General features: G+C 51.8%; 1 protein-coding gene across 5 annotated transcripts in view; it reads right to left on the bottom strand.

Annotated features, from left to right (window-relative positions):
• Nucleotides 1–5939: 5939 nt before the first annotated feature.
• Nucleotides 5940–16997, bottom strand: part of Sh3pxd2a (SH3 and PX domains 2A) — a 198410-nt gene continuing 187352 nt past the window's right edge. For all 5 annotated transcript variants that reach the window (XM_051200090.1, XM_051200092.1, XM_051200091.1 and 2 more), the window contains 4 exons: nucleotides 12294–12628; nucleotides 11237–11286; nucleotides 8796–8915; nucleotides 5940–7993 (listed from right to left, as the gene is read on the bottom strand). In XM_051200090.1, coding sequence (XP_051056047.1) covers nucleotides 6041–7993; nucleotides 8796–8915; nucleotides 11237–11286; nucleotides 12294–12628 — 2458 coding nt within the window. In that variant the 3' untranslated portion in view covers nucleotides 5940–6040. The remainder of the gene's footprint in view (nucleotides 7994–8795; nucleotides 8916–11236; nucleotides 11287–12293; nucleotides 12629–16997) is intronic.

The following is a 16997-nucleotide window of genomic DNA, read 5'->3' as shown; positions in this document are numbered from 1 at the left end:
CTTCCAGTGCCTTTCCCCCAAGACAACATGGGAAATGGAAGGCCGGCCGGGGCCCAGTGACTGAGTTTTCTCTGGCCGGACTCTTGGCTGGTGAGTAACAAAAATCCCTGTAAACCTGGGCACTGACTCCTTCCACCAATAAAGACAGCACAACTCCAAACCCTCCTTCAGCCTTCCCACACCTTCTCTGCCTAACAGACATCTCCTGGGAGACCCCTCCCAGTGCAGGGACCGTAAGCCCCAGTAACCTCCAACTTACATATTCACCCTGCCAACATGCCTCCCACTGGCTTGCCAACATGCTAGATACATCCTTTTGCACTAACACAAGCCCCTCACGCTCCCAAGGACACAGCCCATTGTCCAGAATGAGATTTTCAGCCCCAGGGACCCCACTCTGAGGCCACTAAGTCCTAGACTGCAATGGGGGGAGGGGTCCTAACTGTCAGGGTCACTTGAGATTTAGACAGGATAGAAGAGGGAATGTCACATGCCAATCCCTTGCAGCCAGGTTGGGATCAAGGCTTTGGAAAGGAAGCCCTTCTATTCACCCTACAAGCGTCCGTGTAGGCCTGGGGGCCCAGGCGACAGAGCAGAGCAGCAGTCAAAAGTAGTGCCAAGGCTGCCGTCGCACACCTCGTCCTATCTCTGGCTCGGTTTGGGAGACACAGGAACTTGAGACTGTCCCCAGTGGGATTTACACAAACTCAGGTGGTCCTGAGGGGCCCTCCACACTCCCGGGAAGCACTGTGTGGACACCTGCAGGTCCTCCTACGGGTCACACCGTGAGTAGTCCTCCCCCTGCCCAGACTGCCTCTCGCTCAGAACCAAACCCAAGGCCAGTAGCTCTTGGATGGCCTGGGGATTGTCACACTAAGAACACAGGTGCGCTATTCATAACCACTTCAGCCTTTCCATTCCCAACGGTATCTGTTCCAGACCTTCATCTTGGCGCCCGGATGCTGACCTGGGCTGCTTCTGTTAGATATGCTAATGCCAGTGTGAAGTTTTCAACTAAATAATAAAATAATTACAAAAACAAATTTAAAAGACACATTGCACTCTCCAGCCAGAACCGTGTGAATGACACACATACTTGCTGCCAGAAGCTGTTGAGTCCCTTGGGACCTGCCCAAAGCCAAGGACTAGTTCAATGGAGACCACCTGCCCTGCATTAATTTCCTCTAACCCCGTGCTATTTAGTTCAAGTGGGAAATTACCACCAGTCTCTCTCACACACTCATGTAATATTCACACACTTGGAAATTTCCACCCTTTCTTCTCTCTCTCTCTCTCTCTCTCTCTCTCTCTCTCTCTCTCTCTCGCACGCGCACACACACACACACGCACGCACACACTGCTCTCTTAGCCCTCAAAAAAAATGAGGGAATCTTAATCGGTTAGTGATGTGGACTGCTGTCTTTCCAGAGAGCTGCACAGATAGTCAATGATGAGCTATGCAGCCATTGTCTATTCTAAGAGAGAGACCCTAGAAGGGGCCTGGTCCCTCTCCCTCTCTGTATAGATATTCACACAAGGGTGGGTTGGAGCAGCAGGCCTACAGTACTACATTGAAGGGACACACCAGCAAGGCTGTGCTTGCCATCCTGGGGGGCCAAGCTCCAGGACTTGCTCCTAACTCCCCAGAAGACATCTTGTCCTGCCACTTTTCCTGCTGCATGCGAAAGGAGGCAGGTGTGTACCTGTCATGGGGGTTTCTGTTGTCAGAAGCAGGGCTCATGCCTTTTGCCCAAGTCACTGAGATGAATGGGTGGCCGGGATTCAACCCCCAGGCCTACTGTAGGCCTGTAGGAACTGGGTCTTACTGGGTATGAAGGGCTTAAAGCACCTACCCTCCAAATTAGTTTGCTTACAGCCAGGATTCCTGTCCTTAGCTGAACTGAGGTTCCATAGTTTTAGAAAGACTCAAACACACATCCAAAGCATCGTAGCCCACACATCAGGAGGCTGGGGTGAGAGGGCTTCTGGGAATCGCTTCTAGGTCGGGCCTCTGCGCAGCTGGCGGCAAAGGGGGAATGGAAACAGGTGGGTCTTGCATATCCTCATTCTGCCCTGGGCACTGGGCTCAAGAGGTCAAGAGCACCATTCCAGTTCCCCAGACCCCTTCCTTCCAGTGGGCTGTCCTCTGGTGGCCACCCCTTTTCTTCATGCCAGAGGATGGGGGGATGGGGAGATAGACTGTCAGCCTGCCCGGAGAGCAAAGCCAGGGCCCACCCGCGTGCTCCGCAGTACCAACTCCTCCCAGTAGCCTCTCCCGTTTTCTGCAGATTCAACAGGGTCTCCCGCCACTCTGTCCCACACCCCTCTCGGTAATATTGCACTTTTTCTGTCTCAGATTGCTTTCATTTTTCCATTGAGAATGCAAAGTACTTGGAGGGAATAGGGAAGTGAGTAACCTTAAAGAAAGTATATATTAGTCAAATCCAGGAAAAGCAGGAGTGATTTCACCTGCCCCCCCTAAAAACAGAACACTACAACTTAAATAGCTCTACGCCTACTCTGCAAGTACTAGTCATATGAAAATAATGTTTGGTTGAAATTCCCTTGTCTTTCTTCCTTAGACAATAAAAGTAGTAACATGCCTTGCTGAGGAAAGCGATGGATATAAATGCCAGTAAAATACGCCGCTCTAATATCTCAACGTGACTACAATGATTCTATATAATGCCTTCGTCCATTTAGGAGTGAGAAACAGGAACCCTTGGGGCCAGGCAAGGGGTGGAAGGGTTGAGGCCCTGCAGATAGAACCTGGGCTGTGAAGGGAGCCAAGGCAGAAAGGAACCGGCTGCCGATGGAAACTCCGGCCCCAGCTCCCTCTGTGTGAACGCAGAGGAGCCAGGCAGTGGAGCCAGGCCTACAAGCAACAAAGAAGGAGAAGGTTGAAAACGTCCCTCCACCTTTGTAAAAGAAGGGTCTTTAAACTGAAAGGAAACAAAGCACCGAACGATGCATCTTCGGGCATTATATAAACCGCAATAATGACCTCAGAAGGGCTCATTATGATTAAAGTTGCAGTATACAGCAATACAATGTCATTTCACATTTTCAATCATCACTAATGGAAAACTAGGTTTGGACATTGCTGAGATTCCATTTTTTTTTTTCCTTTAGTCCGATCTGGTTTTCCTCCAGATGGGTCAGAGCCCCAGGCCCTTCCCTCCTCCACGGCTGCCATAGTCTGTCCAAAGTCACAAAGCAGCTCTTTAGCTCTAGGGAAAGGCCCTCTTGCCCGGGCAGGGCTAGGATCCAGGGACACAAGGCCCGGTATCCCCTGGCCATGTCGGAGAAGGCCTGGCATGCACCCTTCTTGTTTCAAGTATTCTTTGGGCTTGCAGGGTTTGTGCTGTGCCCTACTGGGTTGGTGGTGAGGGACCTTGGCTATCACTCACTATTTGTTGACCAAGTCTACATACTGACACTAGGTGGCAACATTCCCCACTTTTCCCAGATGCCTGAGCAACTCCCAGCCATCCCTGGGGCTGGATGTTAATATGTAAACACAATGACCACACAATAAACTAAAGGGACCGGAGAGGAAGGCAGGGTTAAACGCCGTGGGGAAACCTGACATTAACTGGGAGATTTGGAGAAAGTCATTTCCTGACCTTGGGCTGAAGTAGCCGGAAGGGATGGAATGGAGTGACCGCTAAGGTCCCTTCCAGTCCTGCTTTTAGAGTCTAGGATTTCAGGACACTGGGAATTGGGAGAGGGTCTTTGGGGTGCAGGCAGAGGGTGTGAGTGAGGAGTCGGGCAGGGCAGGGCAGGGAAGGCGGGAAAGGCAGGCTCTGGGGATCTCGGTGGCCCAGTCCGACTGAGATGCTCTGTGTCTGGCTGGCCCGCGAATCATGGAGCCGGCTCAATGCAGATATCTGAAGAGTATGGCTGTGGGCCACGCCCCTGGCAGGCAGCTGTGTGGAAGGTCCTTTCACCTGACAGTCACTCTACTTTTAAATTTTATTTTAAATAGTCATAAATTACTTTTTCTTTTTTAATAAATACGTGCTGTTTTAAAATGAGAATAGTATATACTGCATCTTTAAGAAATGCACTTTGCTCTCCGGGTTTTCTTTCCGTTTCACCTTATTTAAAGTGCATTAATTAAGAAATAATGAACCACTTCTTTATCATTATTGTTCAAATAAGTACAAATAATATCATGAAGACACTAAACCGCTACCATTAGTACTGCAACCTAGCAGATTAACTCAACATCCCGCTCTATTTAATACTGTCCAGCAGAAGAAAATAACTGATTTCAATTTTACACAAACTCATGAACACAGAAAAGGAAAGAGAACAATGTCACCACGGGCTTTTGACAAAGGAGGCTGGCGGTTTGCATCCGCACGTGTGGGAGGGACATGGGCTTGGGAATCCAGGAGGTTAGGGCTGGGAGCTGAAGGCAGACCTGCCTGGGAGAAGGAGCTCCTCCTCCCAAGTCTGTCAGAACCATAGGCCCTGGGGGGTGGGGAGGGGAGATGCTGGCTGCTCAGCCAGAGACTGTGAGGCAGGATCTGTCCCAAATCAAAGGCACATGTGGAATCCACTCCCAGCATGAGGGGAGTCCTTGGAGGGAGCCTACTGGGCTTCTCTCTGGAGGGTCCCCTCTGAAATGTCAATCATTTCATCACAACCCCAAACTCAGAGGATGGTAGAGAACTCCATTCTTTTGATTCTGACCCCTGGGGCACTGCCCCTTGGGAAGACAGGGTTGGTTCCTGGCTTCAAAGTCCTCCATCTTCTTGGGTACCTGCAGCATTGCCAGCAGGCTAAGGGGCACAGTATGTTTGTGCGTGGGGGTATCTGCTCCAGGCTGACCCAGCCAGGGTACCTTCTGCCCAGGGTTCGGGGTGACTTCTCCACAGTAAGGCTTTCTTTGGGCACTGCCCAGATTGGGGGACGTGGGCAGAAGCAGGCAGAGCATGGCTCCCATCAGCATGGCTTCAAATGATGCCCCCTCCCTCTTGGGCAGGGACCTGAACACTGTTTCACCGAGCCCAGGACCTGGCTTTACCCGGTCCCAAATTCCCTGGTCAGATGTCATGCTAGGCACTGTTCACACAGTGCAAAAACAAACAAACAACTGGGCTTATGGAAAGGCAAAAACATACCAAAATCTAAATAAAACATCCCTCCATGGAATTCAACAGAAACCCCACCCCCCACTACTCCCTCTCCTAAGTGAGGCTGAGCCCTTCAGGTCCCCAAACAACTTCTAAAATAAACCCCAAACCAAACACCTGATTTATAACCTCCAAACCAATAACCCCTTCCCAAACATGCACAAGGAGCTACCTACCCAGGAAAGCCTCTAGCAATTCTAGATTAGTAGGAGCCTGGCACCACCCATCCTCTAGGTCAACTCCTAGTATCCTCCATGTGCCCTGAGGAGGGCAGGCTCTCTTTGCAAGGCCAGGCCAGCACAGCAAAGGCAGGCAGCCCTTGTGGGCATCTGGGAACTCTTAACTACCAAACAGGCTGTGGCCTGGCCCCAGAAAGGGCCGAGCCCTTAGAAGACACCGCCAAGCCGCAGAGCTGGTGGTCTACACCCACCAGTGGTCCGTAGTGGACGAGAAACTAATCCAATACCAAAAACATCATTAGGGTAACACAAGGGTGACTTCCAGAGGCAAGAAGCCAGCCACGGAAGTGGCTGAGCAGGGGCAGGACCCTGGACACACCTCGTGACATCTTTTCCAGATCTGCAGCAAAGGCACGACTGGGCTTTCCCACATGGCCTATATGAAATGGCATATGGCCCACCAACAAAGTCACCAGTGTGTGTGCAGGGGTTCCGGGCCCAGGAGAGCCCTGCTATTCCCTTTCTCCTACTAAGTGCGTGCACCCATCACACCCTCCCTTCCAGCTGGAGGGTGACTTTGGGGGGATCACATATTCTTGCAGGGTTCAATGTTGACATCTCCCTCCCCCCTCCCATTGTCTTTCCCCTTGTCTGCATGCCACCATCCATCCAACGGCAGCCAAAGCAGCACACTGAGTCTGGAAGGACCCGGTGCTGTTAGTTCTTCTTCTCAAGGTAGTTGGAGGGTACCCAGCCCTTGAAGGGCTTCACCTCATCCAGGATCTGACAGTACCACCAGCCATTGGGATTCCTCTCCAGCACCTCCATGGACACCCCCTCTTGGAAGCCAGCTGTCTCCTCATCCCCCTCATAGTCTGCAATAGAGATGTACACATCTTTGAGGTCATTGTGGATGAACTGAGACTTCTCAATGGGCTTAGGACGCACGGGGGAGACGGGGATGCCGTTGCGCTGGGTAGGCAGCAGGGGTGATTCTGAGCCCTGGCTGGCAGCCCGCTCTGCCAAGCGGCCCTTGGCCTCCGCGGCTGCTGAGCGTGCAGTACTAAAGGAGGAGTTTCTGCGCACACCTCTAAGGCTGTCAGTGGCCGTCAGTGACTCATTCCTCCGCAGGGCACAGGACACGTTGTTGTCCTTGGGTGGTGGAGACACAAACACAGACTGAGGCCTGACTGCCACCTGCCGCACACCGTTCCTCATCTTCACCGCCACAGTGGCCGAGGTCTTGCCGAAACCCCCCGGAGGCTTCGAGGGGATGGGTGGGGTGACCCTCTTGCTCTGGTTCACAGTGTTCAACGCTTGAACCCGCTTCTCGATCTTTTCCAGACTGTCCGACTTGCCCTCATTCTGGGCGCTTTTTACTGTGTCTGGCTCTTTGCCAGCAGCATCAGATTGCTGGTTCTCCTCCGGCACCAAATAGTGGGAAGGGGCCCATCCCTCCAGCTCCCCGAATCTCACATACCACCATCCGCTTTCCGCCTTTTCCAGCACGTGCACCTCAGCGCCCGCAGGGAAGCTGATCTCGGAGTCCTGGACCTTCTGATAGGCGCTGCATGTCACATAAACAGTGCCCTGCCCTTCCCATCCCTTCCTGGGAGCACATGGGGGAGTGGTGGCCGGGAGGGCAGTGATGTCAGCAGAGCCTCTCCTGGACCCCTCAGAGGCCGTCTGGGGAGGCAGCTCTGAGTCCTCACTCCTAGAGCCCTTGAGGCCTCCCCGCAGCTGGCCTGTGGGCCTCAGCTGGCGCCGTAAGGAGCGAATGTCCATCTTTTCTTGGCTTTGAGACTCGGCTCGGTTCAGGACTGGCTTTGGTCGGACCGATGGCTTGGCTCGAGCACAGGAGGCCAGCCCAGCTTTCACATCGGCCTCTTTCTTGGTCCCGACCTTGGGGGTACCACGGATGCCTGCATCTGAGGCAGAGCGCGGCTTCGTGTCACCACTGCTCTTGGACAAGGAGGAAGAGGAGGAGGAGGAGGAGGAACAGGTGGTGTTGATGGCGATGGAGGACGAGAAGGAGACATTGGACTGGTTTTTCCCCAGCTCTGCCTGGGCATTCTTCTCTGCCTTGAGCTTTAGGAGTGATGATGATTTGGGAGACCCTGATTTGGGGGAATTTTTCATGGCAAGAGACAGCGAGGAGTTCCCAGGAGAGTCGCTATCCCCAGAGGAGCCTCTGACAGACAATGCATCTTCCATGTAAGGCCTGAAGCCCTCATTCTCATAGATAGTCTCCTCTTCAAGGGCCACATCCTCAGAAGATTCGCCCACCTTGAAGCGGGCCCGCTGCAGGGAGGAGGCGGGTGAGGGCCTTCGGGGCTGGGCAGGCCGCCTGTCACCTGAGCCCCTGTCCTCTGTGGGCTCCTCACTCAGCTCAGGCTCTGAGTCAGAGCCAAAGGCAGGGATGTCATACTCAGGTTCCTCATACTTAAGCTTCAGCGGGGAGTCCTGGCTCTCACAGGCACCCACAGGATTCTCCTCGGCCTCCTTAGGCTTGCTGGGGGGTGCCGGTGGGGGCACCTTGGGCCGGGTCAAAGTGCTGGTTCTGCGGCTCAGGTTGGGCTTCTTGCGCTTATCAATGTATGAGGCAGGAGCCCAGCCTTCCTTCTCCCCAATCTGCACATACCACCAGCCACCTGAGTTCTTATCGATGACCTGAGGGAAGAGGGTCAGGCTAGTGAGTGGCAGGGGTCTCTGGGTCTCCACAATGTCCCACTCGCCCTATTTTATGGACAGAGCCCTTGAATAAGTGGTTCTGAGACCTACAGCAGTCAGTGGCAGGCTAGATAAGTCTGTGCCAGAAACTCCAGGACACTCCCAAATCTCCCATTATTCCTAGGCCCTATAAAATCCAGCTTTAGAAGGACCCATATGTACAAAGAACCAGTGTTTCATTGTTCCTGTCCTCCACCCATGCCCAGTGCCTTTGAAAGGGTCTCTCCGGTGAGGCATAAGTCAGGCCTGAGGTCAGCTCCTCCCTGCAGAACTTCTTCCCAGTGTCCACAAAAAGCTCAACAAAATCTCGTTAGGACTTCTTGGGTCAGTACACAATATCGTCCTCTGATCTCTGTGTGTGTGCGTGCATGCTTGTGTCCGTCCGTCCGTCCGTCCGTCCATCCATCCATTCATCCATCCATTCATCCATCCATCCTCCCCAATAAAGCATTTCCGATGAAGCAAACTGTTCTGTCTTGGAAGTTCACACACCTTCAGCAGCACTTTTGTTTCGAGGCTCGTTGTGCTCAACCCTGCATGTTTTGGGACATGACAGACACTACGGGCAAGCACTGTAAGCAGGGGCAGAAACCACGTCTTGGGCTCTAGCCCTGGTTGTGCCCCGACTAGGCAAGCAGTACTCATGGCTGGCAGGCTCATTTCTGTACCCGCCCTGCCTGAGCCTTGCCAAGAAGACATATAATAAAATATGAATTAAGTCCTTGGCCAAAAGGAGGCTCACCTCGGCCTTCTGTCCGCCCCGAAAGCTGATGCCGTCAGAAATACAAGACTGGAATTCAGCAATGGTGTAGTACTCCACCTCAACAGAAGGGGGCTCTGGTGGCTTTGGCAGCTGGAACCCCTAAAGCAGAGACAATCAATGAGCAAATAGTGCTAACCAGAGCAGTGCTAAGGCCAGGGACTAGTGCCCACTGGCTCCTCTGGTGCTTGTGGTCATCACTGTCGGCTGGAGAGCAGCTGGCTTTGAAGGCAGCTGTCACTGGCTTTGGGACTCCTCCCCTCCGCTGGGGGGTGGGGGTGGGGCGGTCACTGTCCCCATAACACTAGTTTGAGCTCTTGGGATGCTTACTATAAAGGTCTCAATAGTTGGGCCCCAAGATAGAAAGGAAATGGACAGAAAGCAGGGACAGCACCATTTTATAAGTCTAAGGGTGGATCCTAAGCCAAGCAGGCAGCTGCTGGAGAAGAGGGCGAGGGAGCCAACCGTCCCCGGGGCAGTGAAGTAGGAGTATAGGGGGCAGCTGGTTGGGGACACGGTCTTTGGGAGGAGGTTAGCCTGTTGGTGCCCAGAATGCAGTCCTGTTTCAGTAGGCAGGCAGAATATTCCAGAACTCCTATATGCCTTCTAGACACTGACACACAACTTTTCTTATAGTGGTATTTAAGGACACTCAGAACACTTGGCCCATGATCTATGAACCATGTTCCTTGTTTTTTTTTTAAACAGCCATTTTCTGTGCACCTACTGGGTGCCACTCTGAGGCAGCCAGTATAAGACACATGGACAGTCAGCCTGGCAGATTGTAACCACAAAAGGATGTACTCTGCCTGGTTTCGTCTTCCTGCTTTTGTTTGTTCTTCCTTATACTAAGGGGTTAACACAAAGCAGTTGAAAGGCACGTGAGGGGGGATTGGCAGGGGGAGCAGTTGTGGTGTGAAAGGCAGACCTAGAAGATGCAACTGTTCCAAGCCTTGGTTTCCTCTTAGTTCTGTTAAACAGAACTAAGAATTGGGCTGTGAAGACGATTACTGGGACTATGTAATAGCTTCTGGTGCAGGAAAGGGGGATGGAGAAATAGTTGAACAAAGCCAGAGGTCAATACCTCCAGAACCCTGTTTCTACCCTTGGAGGCTCAGCCACCTCTGTCTTCTGTTCTAAGATGAACTGTCTTGGGTCAGTCTGAGGGAGGGATGGGGGACAGATGGCTTATGGTGGGGTGTACAGCTACACATGGAAATTGGCACAGCTAGCCATGCTTCGACCCTCCTGCACCCTGTCAGGGTGGGATTCAGCTAAGCCTAACTGGAACCAGCCTCCCTCAGCAAGCTTGCGTTTGTGAGCGTGGAAGGAATGACTGACTGTTCTTGCCAAAGTCAAGGCTGCCTGAAAATGATTAGCTGGGGCTCAAAGAGAAGGGAGAAATGGAGAATCCATTGTGCAGCTGCAAAAACCCAAGGAAAAATGAGAGAGAAATTTTAGAGGGACTAATGGACAGGTCACAAAATCCTGATGGCTGGAGGGCACATCTGCAAATGTAGAGTGCCTCCAACTCCCTGGCTGCCAGTCCTAAATAGACGGCATGGCATCCCATCCTCATGACAGATCTAGGAGGTGGCCAGTACTGTTCTTATCGCAGAGAACTCTGGAGGGGAGGTGACCTGCAAAGCGTCTTTCTTTGTTCCTTCTGGGGACGCAAGGGGTTGTAGCCCCCCAAAGCCTCATGCATGCTAAAGCAAGCACTCCGCCACAGAGCTGCACCCTAGCCCTGAAGCTTGCCTTTCAACTGCATCAAGCTGCCCACCACCCCACGTACCCATCCCGTAACAGGCCATTGCTCAGGGTTCTCAGCTTGTCACCAACATTGCTGTCCCCCAAGCTCCCGCTTACACATCTCCCTGTCTCAGATGGCAGTTACTGGGAAACTCCACCCGCTCAAGAGTCAGGGGCCTCGGTGGCGTCAGCCCTCCATGGGCCAGGTCTTGAGGTTCCCTCTCCTTCCTGGAGGAAGCGCTGATCTACCCCTTACCCTCCAGGCTGTCAAGTCCACCACAGTCACTGCACAATCCTGCGAGAGCTGTGAGGCTCCCGGGCCATCGTGGTCAGCAGCTCCATTTCTAGCCCTGGCAATGCCCTACTGGACACTCCTGCTGGCCAGTCTAAATGTTTATGTCTGCCAGTGCAGTGGCCGGGATGGATTTATTTAGCTTTGGAGTGCAGTGCATTTCCGATTATAAACTGCCTGGCTATGCTCCAGGGAGGCCTGGGATCTGCAGGCTTCTGTCCCTGTCCCCCTTCTATCCCCAGTCCTGAAAAGATGGAGACACAACAGCCTCCCCCAAACCCCTGGGCCACAGGCTCCACTTCAAAGGCATCAGGCGAGTAAGGGCGCTGCGGGCCACCCAGAGGAGGAATGAAGAGAATGAAGGGACAGGTCCACATACCAGGCTGGATTCTCTGCGCGGGGGCGGCCTTGTCCTCAGGTTTGGGGAGCCTGAAAGAAGAGTCACAGCTCTGAGAATCCCAGTGACAACAGGGTCTACACCTGCCTGCCCTGGGTGGGATCCAGTCAGGACCCTAAAACGTCAGGCTTTGGCCCCACGGTTATGGAAGACCCTGCATTCTAAGTCACTGTAGGAATGAAGGGACCGTTTAGTTTCTTTGCCCGTGCTGCCCCTCAAACGATAGGGACACCAGTCTACAGATACCGCGGGCAGGCAGTTTGCAAGGCAAGGGCTGCATGGAGCTCTGATTTTCAGTAGAGGCAGGGACCGCATCTGTCTTTGCATATTAGTCCTAAGTCCTCTGAAGGTAGCACAGGACCACAGGGAAACCCTGCCCAGTAGAGACTTCTCCAACTACCAAGAGCTAACAATAAAGTGAAGGGCTTATTTAGGACAGACAGGTTTTAGTAATTTGTTGTGAATGCAGGTGGGGGTGTGCCACAGCCTTAGGGAGTCAGTTTTCTCCTTGCACGTCAGCCCCAGGGACCAAGCGCAGATCAGGCTTGTGCGGCAAGCATCCTTACACTCTCCTGCATCTCTCACCCCACAAAGCACAAAGCAGGCTGCACAGAGACCACAGAGGCCACACAGAGGACCAGGCACTCGGGGGCCTGTGGGTCTGTTAAAAGCAGCTCTACACCAATCATCTAGATTCCTAACGCCTCTTATGGAGAGAAAAGAAGTCATTCCTGCTCTTGGGGTCTGGTCCTTTGCTAAGAGCCAACCTGATTCTTAGGGAGAGGGAGGCCAGCAGCCTAGCCTACCTCTTCCTGCAATGTGTCTTCAGAGAAGCAGCCTGCAGGTACACAGCCAGCCACACTCCCTAGCTCCCTTCAATCTTGTGACCAGCACAGGGCACACTGCTGATCACAGTCCAGACTGCAGCTCACGGTGAAAATGACATGGAGGTCCCGGACAGTCCCTGGATTCCCTTGCACCCATGCCCACCCACTCTGCAAAAGCTCTTTGGGAGGAAATGGGACCTCTAGCTGCTTACTGATCTGAGCCCTCTGAGGGGCGATCCTGGCCACGGCTGGGGAACCCTGGGACAGCTTTGATGTGGTCCTCTCGGGGACACCCAAGGCGCTGCCATTGGAGGCATTGCAGAGGATGGGGAGACTGATCTCCTTCTTGGTGATGGGGGCTTCAGACCCCTCGCCCTCAGCTGGACCCTCCTTCTCCCCAGATGCCTTCTTGTTGAGTAGGTTGCTTATCTCCATGATATTCCCGATGATCTCCACTGGACCCGCCAGGTTCTTCTTCCGGCTTGGCAGGTCATCCTTGGCCTTCTTCAGATAGGACGCTGGTGCCCAGCCCTCTTTGCCTAGATATCTGTGAGAAGGAGGATCACACCGTCAATAAAGCCCTCATATCTGTGTTCCCCTTGCCTAGCTGAGCAGTTCCACTAATCCAGAGGAAACCAGAGCTGGGGTCAATGGGAAAGACACTGGACACTGAGCTATTACCCTTACGCAAAGACAGAACCTTAAACTTAGGGTTCTTAAACACTGTTCTGCCCAAAACGTAGCCTTCATGATGGCCTGCTACTATATGACCCAAGAAGTTGGGGGTCTCTCTAGAGAAGAGAAATGAGACGTGGATGTCCTAAGAACAGTCACATTTCCTATGGGAAGTGGCGAGCACAAGCGACAGTTCTTGTCCTGTTACCTTGTTTCTTTAAGAGTTCAACTTTTTTCTGTCAGACACAGGGATGTGGCTGCTAAAGAGCTCTGAACGATAGCTTGAGACCAGAAAAGGACATCTACAAAGACTGCTGAGTGTGGTGGCACATGCCTAAAATCCCAGCAGTCAGAAGACTGAGGCAGGAGAATCAGAAGTTGTAGGGCCGATCAGGGATTGGATTTCAGGCCTGTGTCACAGGAGGGGTTCATGCATGGTCATAGGCCTCTGGGAGACCTACTATTGTTGTCTTCCTAAGTGGACATGGCTGTCAAGCTTCCTTCTGAACACTTACTTTTACATACATAAGTTAGTGTTACCCTCAGCCTTGGCCAGAGTCAGGCTTCTCTCTCTGGTGGTCAGCAGTTAGTGCAGACTCACAACCGGTCCCAACCATTTCAATGCTGTCACTGAATGTCTGACCTAAATGGGACATCCATATCATTCCCTCCCACCCCCTCAGGTGACATCACAGAAGAGTGGTGGAAAGAATACTGAGAGCCAGAGGGTGGGGAGGAATGCTGGGAAATGCTGTTTTCTGGTCTCGACAAGGCTACTGCACCCATGAACTCACAGTAGCTGCAGTTGTCTGTACATTACAGCACGAATTGGACCCAGTAGATCACATGTTCATGCACTTGTGCATGCACGCACACACACACACACACACACACACACCACACATACACTCAGACATACCATACACATACAGTCACACACACAGCATACATATATTCACACACACATACCACACACACACCACACTGACACACACCACACACACATACACTGACACACACACCCCACACATACACACTCATACACATACACCACACATACACACTCATACACATATACCACACATATACTCACACACACACCACACACACACCACATACACTCACACACACACCACACTGACACACACAACACACCCCACACATACACTCACACACACACCACACACATATACTCACACTCACACACCACACTGACACACACCACACATACACACATATACTGACACACACACCCCACACATACACATACACCACACATACACTCACACATCACACACCACACACACACACACAGACACACCATACACATACACTCACACATACCACACAATACACTGACACACATACTCTCACACACACACACACACACACACACACACACACACACGGAGAAGATAGGAAGGGAGGGATAGGAGCACTGGGGCAGCCTGAAGGGAGTAGAAAGGATGAGTCGGGGGTGGATGAGGTCAAATACAGTGTTTATATATACAAAAATGTCAAAGACAAAAAAAGAGAGAGATAATTCTAGTTTTTATTTTTGAGCTGTATAGCTGGGCCTGGGCTAGAGAGTAAGACTCTCACAGAAGGAGAGAGGCAGGCTTTAAGCCTTAGCACCCGAGGACGAGCTTGGAGCACACACCTATAATCCCAACAGTCTGGAGGAAGAGTCGGGGGACCAGAAGTTCAGAGCCATCCTCAGTTACACAGGCCAGCCTGGATACAAGAGACCTTTTGATTAAATGAAACAATGTTTAAAAAAAAAGGAAAAAAGGGGCTGGAGAGATGGCTCAGAGGTTAAGAGCAATGACTGTTCTTCCAGAGGTCCTGAGTTCAATTCCCAGTAACCACATGGTGGCTCACAAACATCTGTAATGAGATCTGGTGCCCTCTGCTGGAATGCAGACATACATGCATACAAAATACTGCATACACAATAAATAAATAAATAAATAAATAAATAAATAAATAAATTAAAAAAAAAAAAAAAAGGAAAAAATGAGTGGCGGGGAGGTGGTGGCCACCAGCCGATGGGGGAGGGCTCAGGTCCTGTGCAGGGACAGCAGACAGATCAGGTTCACAGAGTAAGTCCACAAGTGTAACCTCTCAACGCTGTGGGGCAAAAATGAACTACGCAATAGGTGAGGACAGTTAGCAAAGAATAGATGGTATGATGAGATCTGGGCTCTTATCATACAGTAAAGCGAGGGAGAGAAGAAAGCCAGCATGGTAGCTCATGTCTATAATCTTACCACGGGGAGGGGGCTGAGGCAGGAGGACCACTTTAAATCAGACCAGCTTAGGTCACCCAGGGAGTTCCAGACCAACCAGAACTATATACAAGACTTTGTGTCTTTTTTTGTTTTTTAAAGTCGCATTTATATAATCTTGGGCGATGGAAAAATAACTTTTCTAACCAGAACTACAAATACAGATGAAAGCATATGACTGGATAAAATACAGACCATTGTTATGGCGAAACCAAACCTAATCAAACCAAACCGAAAGCTCATAAACACAGGCTAAAGGCAAATGACAGGGCTGACTTAGTTTTTGGTGACTCGTTGAGTTTTTTAAAACAACTTCTATCTCTTTCTCCACATGGTGCTGAGCCTTTACCCAAATCCACAGGGAACTTGCTTCCGGACACAGCACTAACTGGCCAGTGCTTCCAGCTCTGGGTTGCAATGTCCCCATCTGCTCCCTGGGACACACACAGCTGGCTCTTTAGCTCTTAAAGGCCAGATGTCTGACAACCCCCCACTGCCCTTCCTGACGTGACCTTGATCTTGGGAGTGTGTTAGGTAGGAAAAAAAGACCACAGAAGTTCAGACAGGAGTGGCTCCTCATATTCATGTCACTGGGAGGTACACACAGGCTCTGCCCAACTTACTTAGTGGGCAGACATTACTGAACTGAGGATGGCTTCTGGATGTGAGGGTGCAAACAGAAGCAGAGAGTGTCAAGGATACACAGGAGCAGTGGGTGAATGTGTCTGCTGACCTTTCTATGGCAGTAGCCAAGGCTTAGAAGGCAAGGCAGGTAGCAGAGGGGCCTGAGGAAAGCGTGTGACCCCAGGCCCAGAGCCCGGGGTTCGTGAAGCTCAGAAAAAGCTGAAGACACCTTGCTGGTATCTTGTTATGTGAAAGGAACAGGGACAGGGGCTGTGGGGAGATAATCAGGCCTCCAGTATGGCCCAGGGTGTCCCTTTCACAGCCCTTTGTGCGTCATGCTCCAGTCTTTGTGTTATAGGATACAGCAGACAGAGCAATGCATAGCATCAGGGGTGGCTGTGTGTCTGGGCCCATCTTCCTCACAGCTGTTTCCCAGCTCGGACACCAGAGATGCAGGCTGCGGAGGGAATGTGTAGGAGTGTGTGTGTGTGTGTGTGTGTGTGTGTGTGTGTGTGTGTGTGTCTCAGGCTAGGGGAGGAAAAGAAAGACAGGAAATGAGGATCAACACACAGCTTGGAATGTTGGGAAATAGCATGTTTAAGGGGGTATCTGGCAGTCTTCTTAAGGTAGAATGGGATCACTAGGGTCTGTCTCAATCCAAGTCCTCACTGCTAGAAAGAACCAAGATATCGGGACAGTAGCTGACTAGAAGTAACCCAGAGAGATGCTATTTGTTTTCTTAAGAACACAACAAACAGAGGGAGGAACAGAAAATCCAAAATATAGAAAGGGATCACTTCCAGGCAAACACACAGAGGCCACCAGCCAGCTGGGCTATGTTAGCCTTTCCACGTCTGGTTGTGGCTGATGGGCTTGCAGTAGGTTCCAGCTTCCACTGTTTAGAGAACATAAAAGCCCAGGGTGGCTGATAAACGAGTAAATACACAGTCCCACACCACCTAACATCTCAGTCCTCTAGACTGACGGGCACCAGGACCAAGGTGGGCGACAGCAATGTTCCATTGGCTCACACTAAGGCTCGGTTACATGCACCCTCCCTGCAGCAAAGACAAAGCTTCAGGACCGCCAAACTCCTCTGTGTTCTGAGCCACACTGATGGATGTCACAGGGTGTCTGGGTGGGGGCTGTGTGAGGAACTGAGGCAGCTGTCCCTGCAGCTCACACAGGGGGCTGCTGTTAGCTGGGCAGTCAGCAGAAGAGAGACGCTGAGCAAATTCCCCACAGCTGAACTGCTCCAAAGGAACTTGCCAGACGCCAGACACCATAAATGCGCTTAAGGCAGGTCTACAGCTGGTGACAGCAGAATGA

Source organism: Phodopus roborovskii, unplaced genomic scaffold (assembly GCF_943737965.1).
Source record: "Phodopus roborovskii unplaced genomic scaffold, PHOROB, whole genome shotgun sequence".
Taxonomy (NCBI): domain Eukaryota; kingdom Metazoa; phylum Chordata; class Mammalia; order Rodentia; family Cricetidae; genus Phodopus; species Phodopus roborovskii.
The sequence above is the reverse complement of the archived record's forward strand: the minus strand, read 5'-3'. Positions and strand labels throughout refer to the sequence as shown.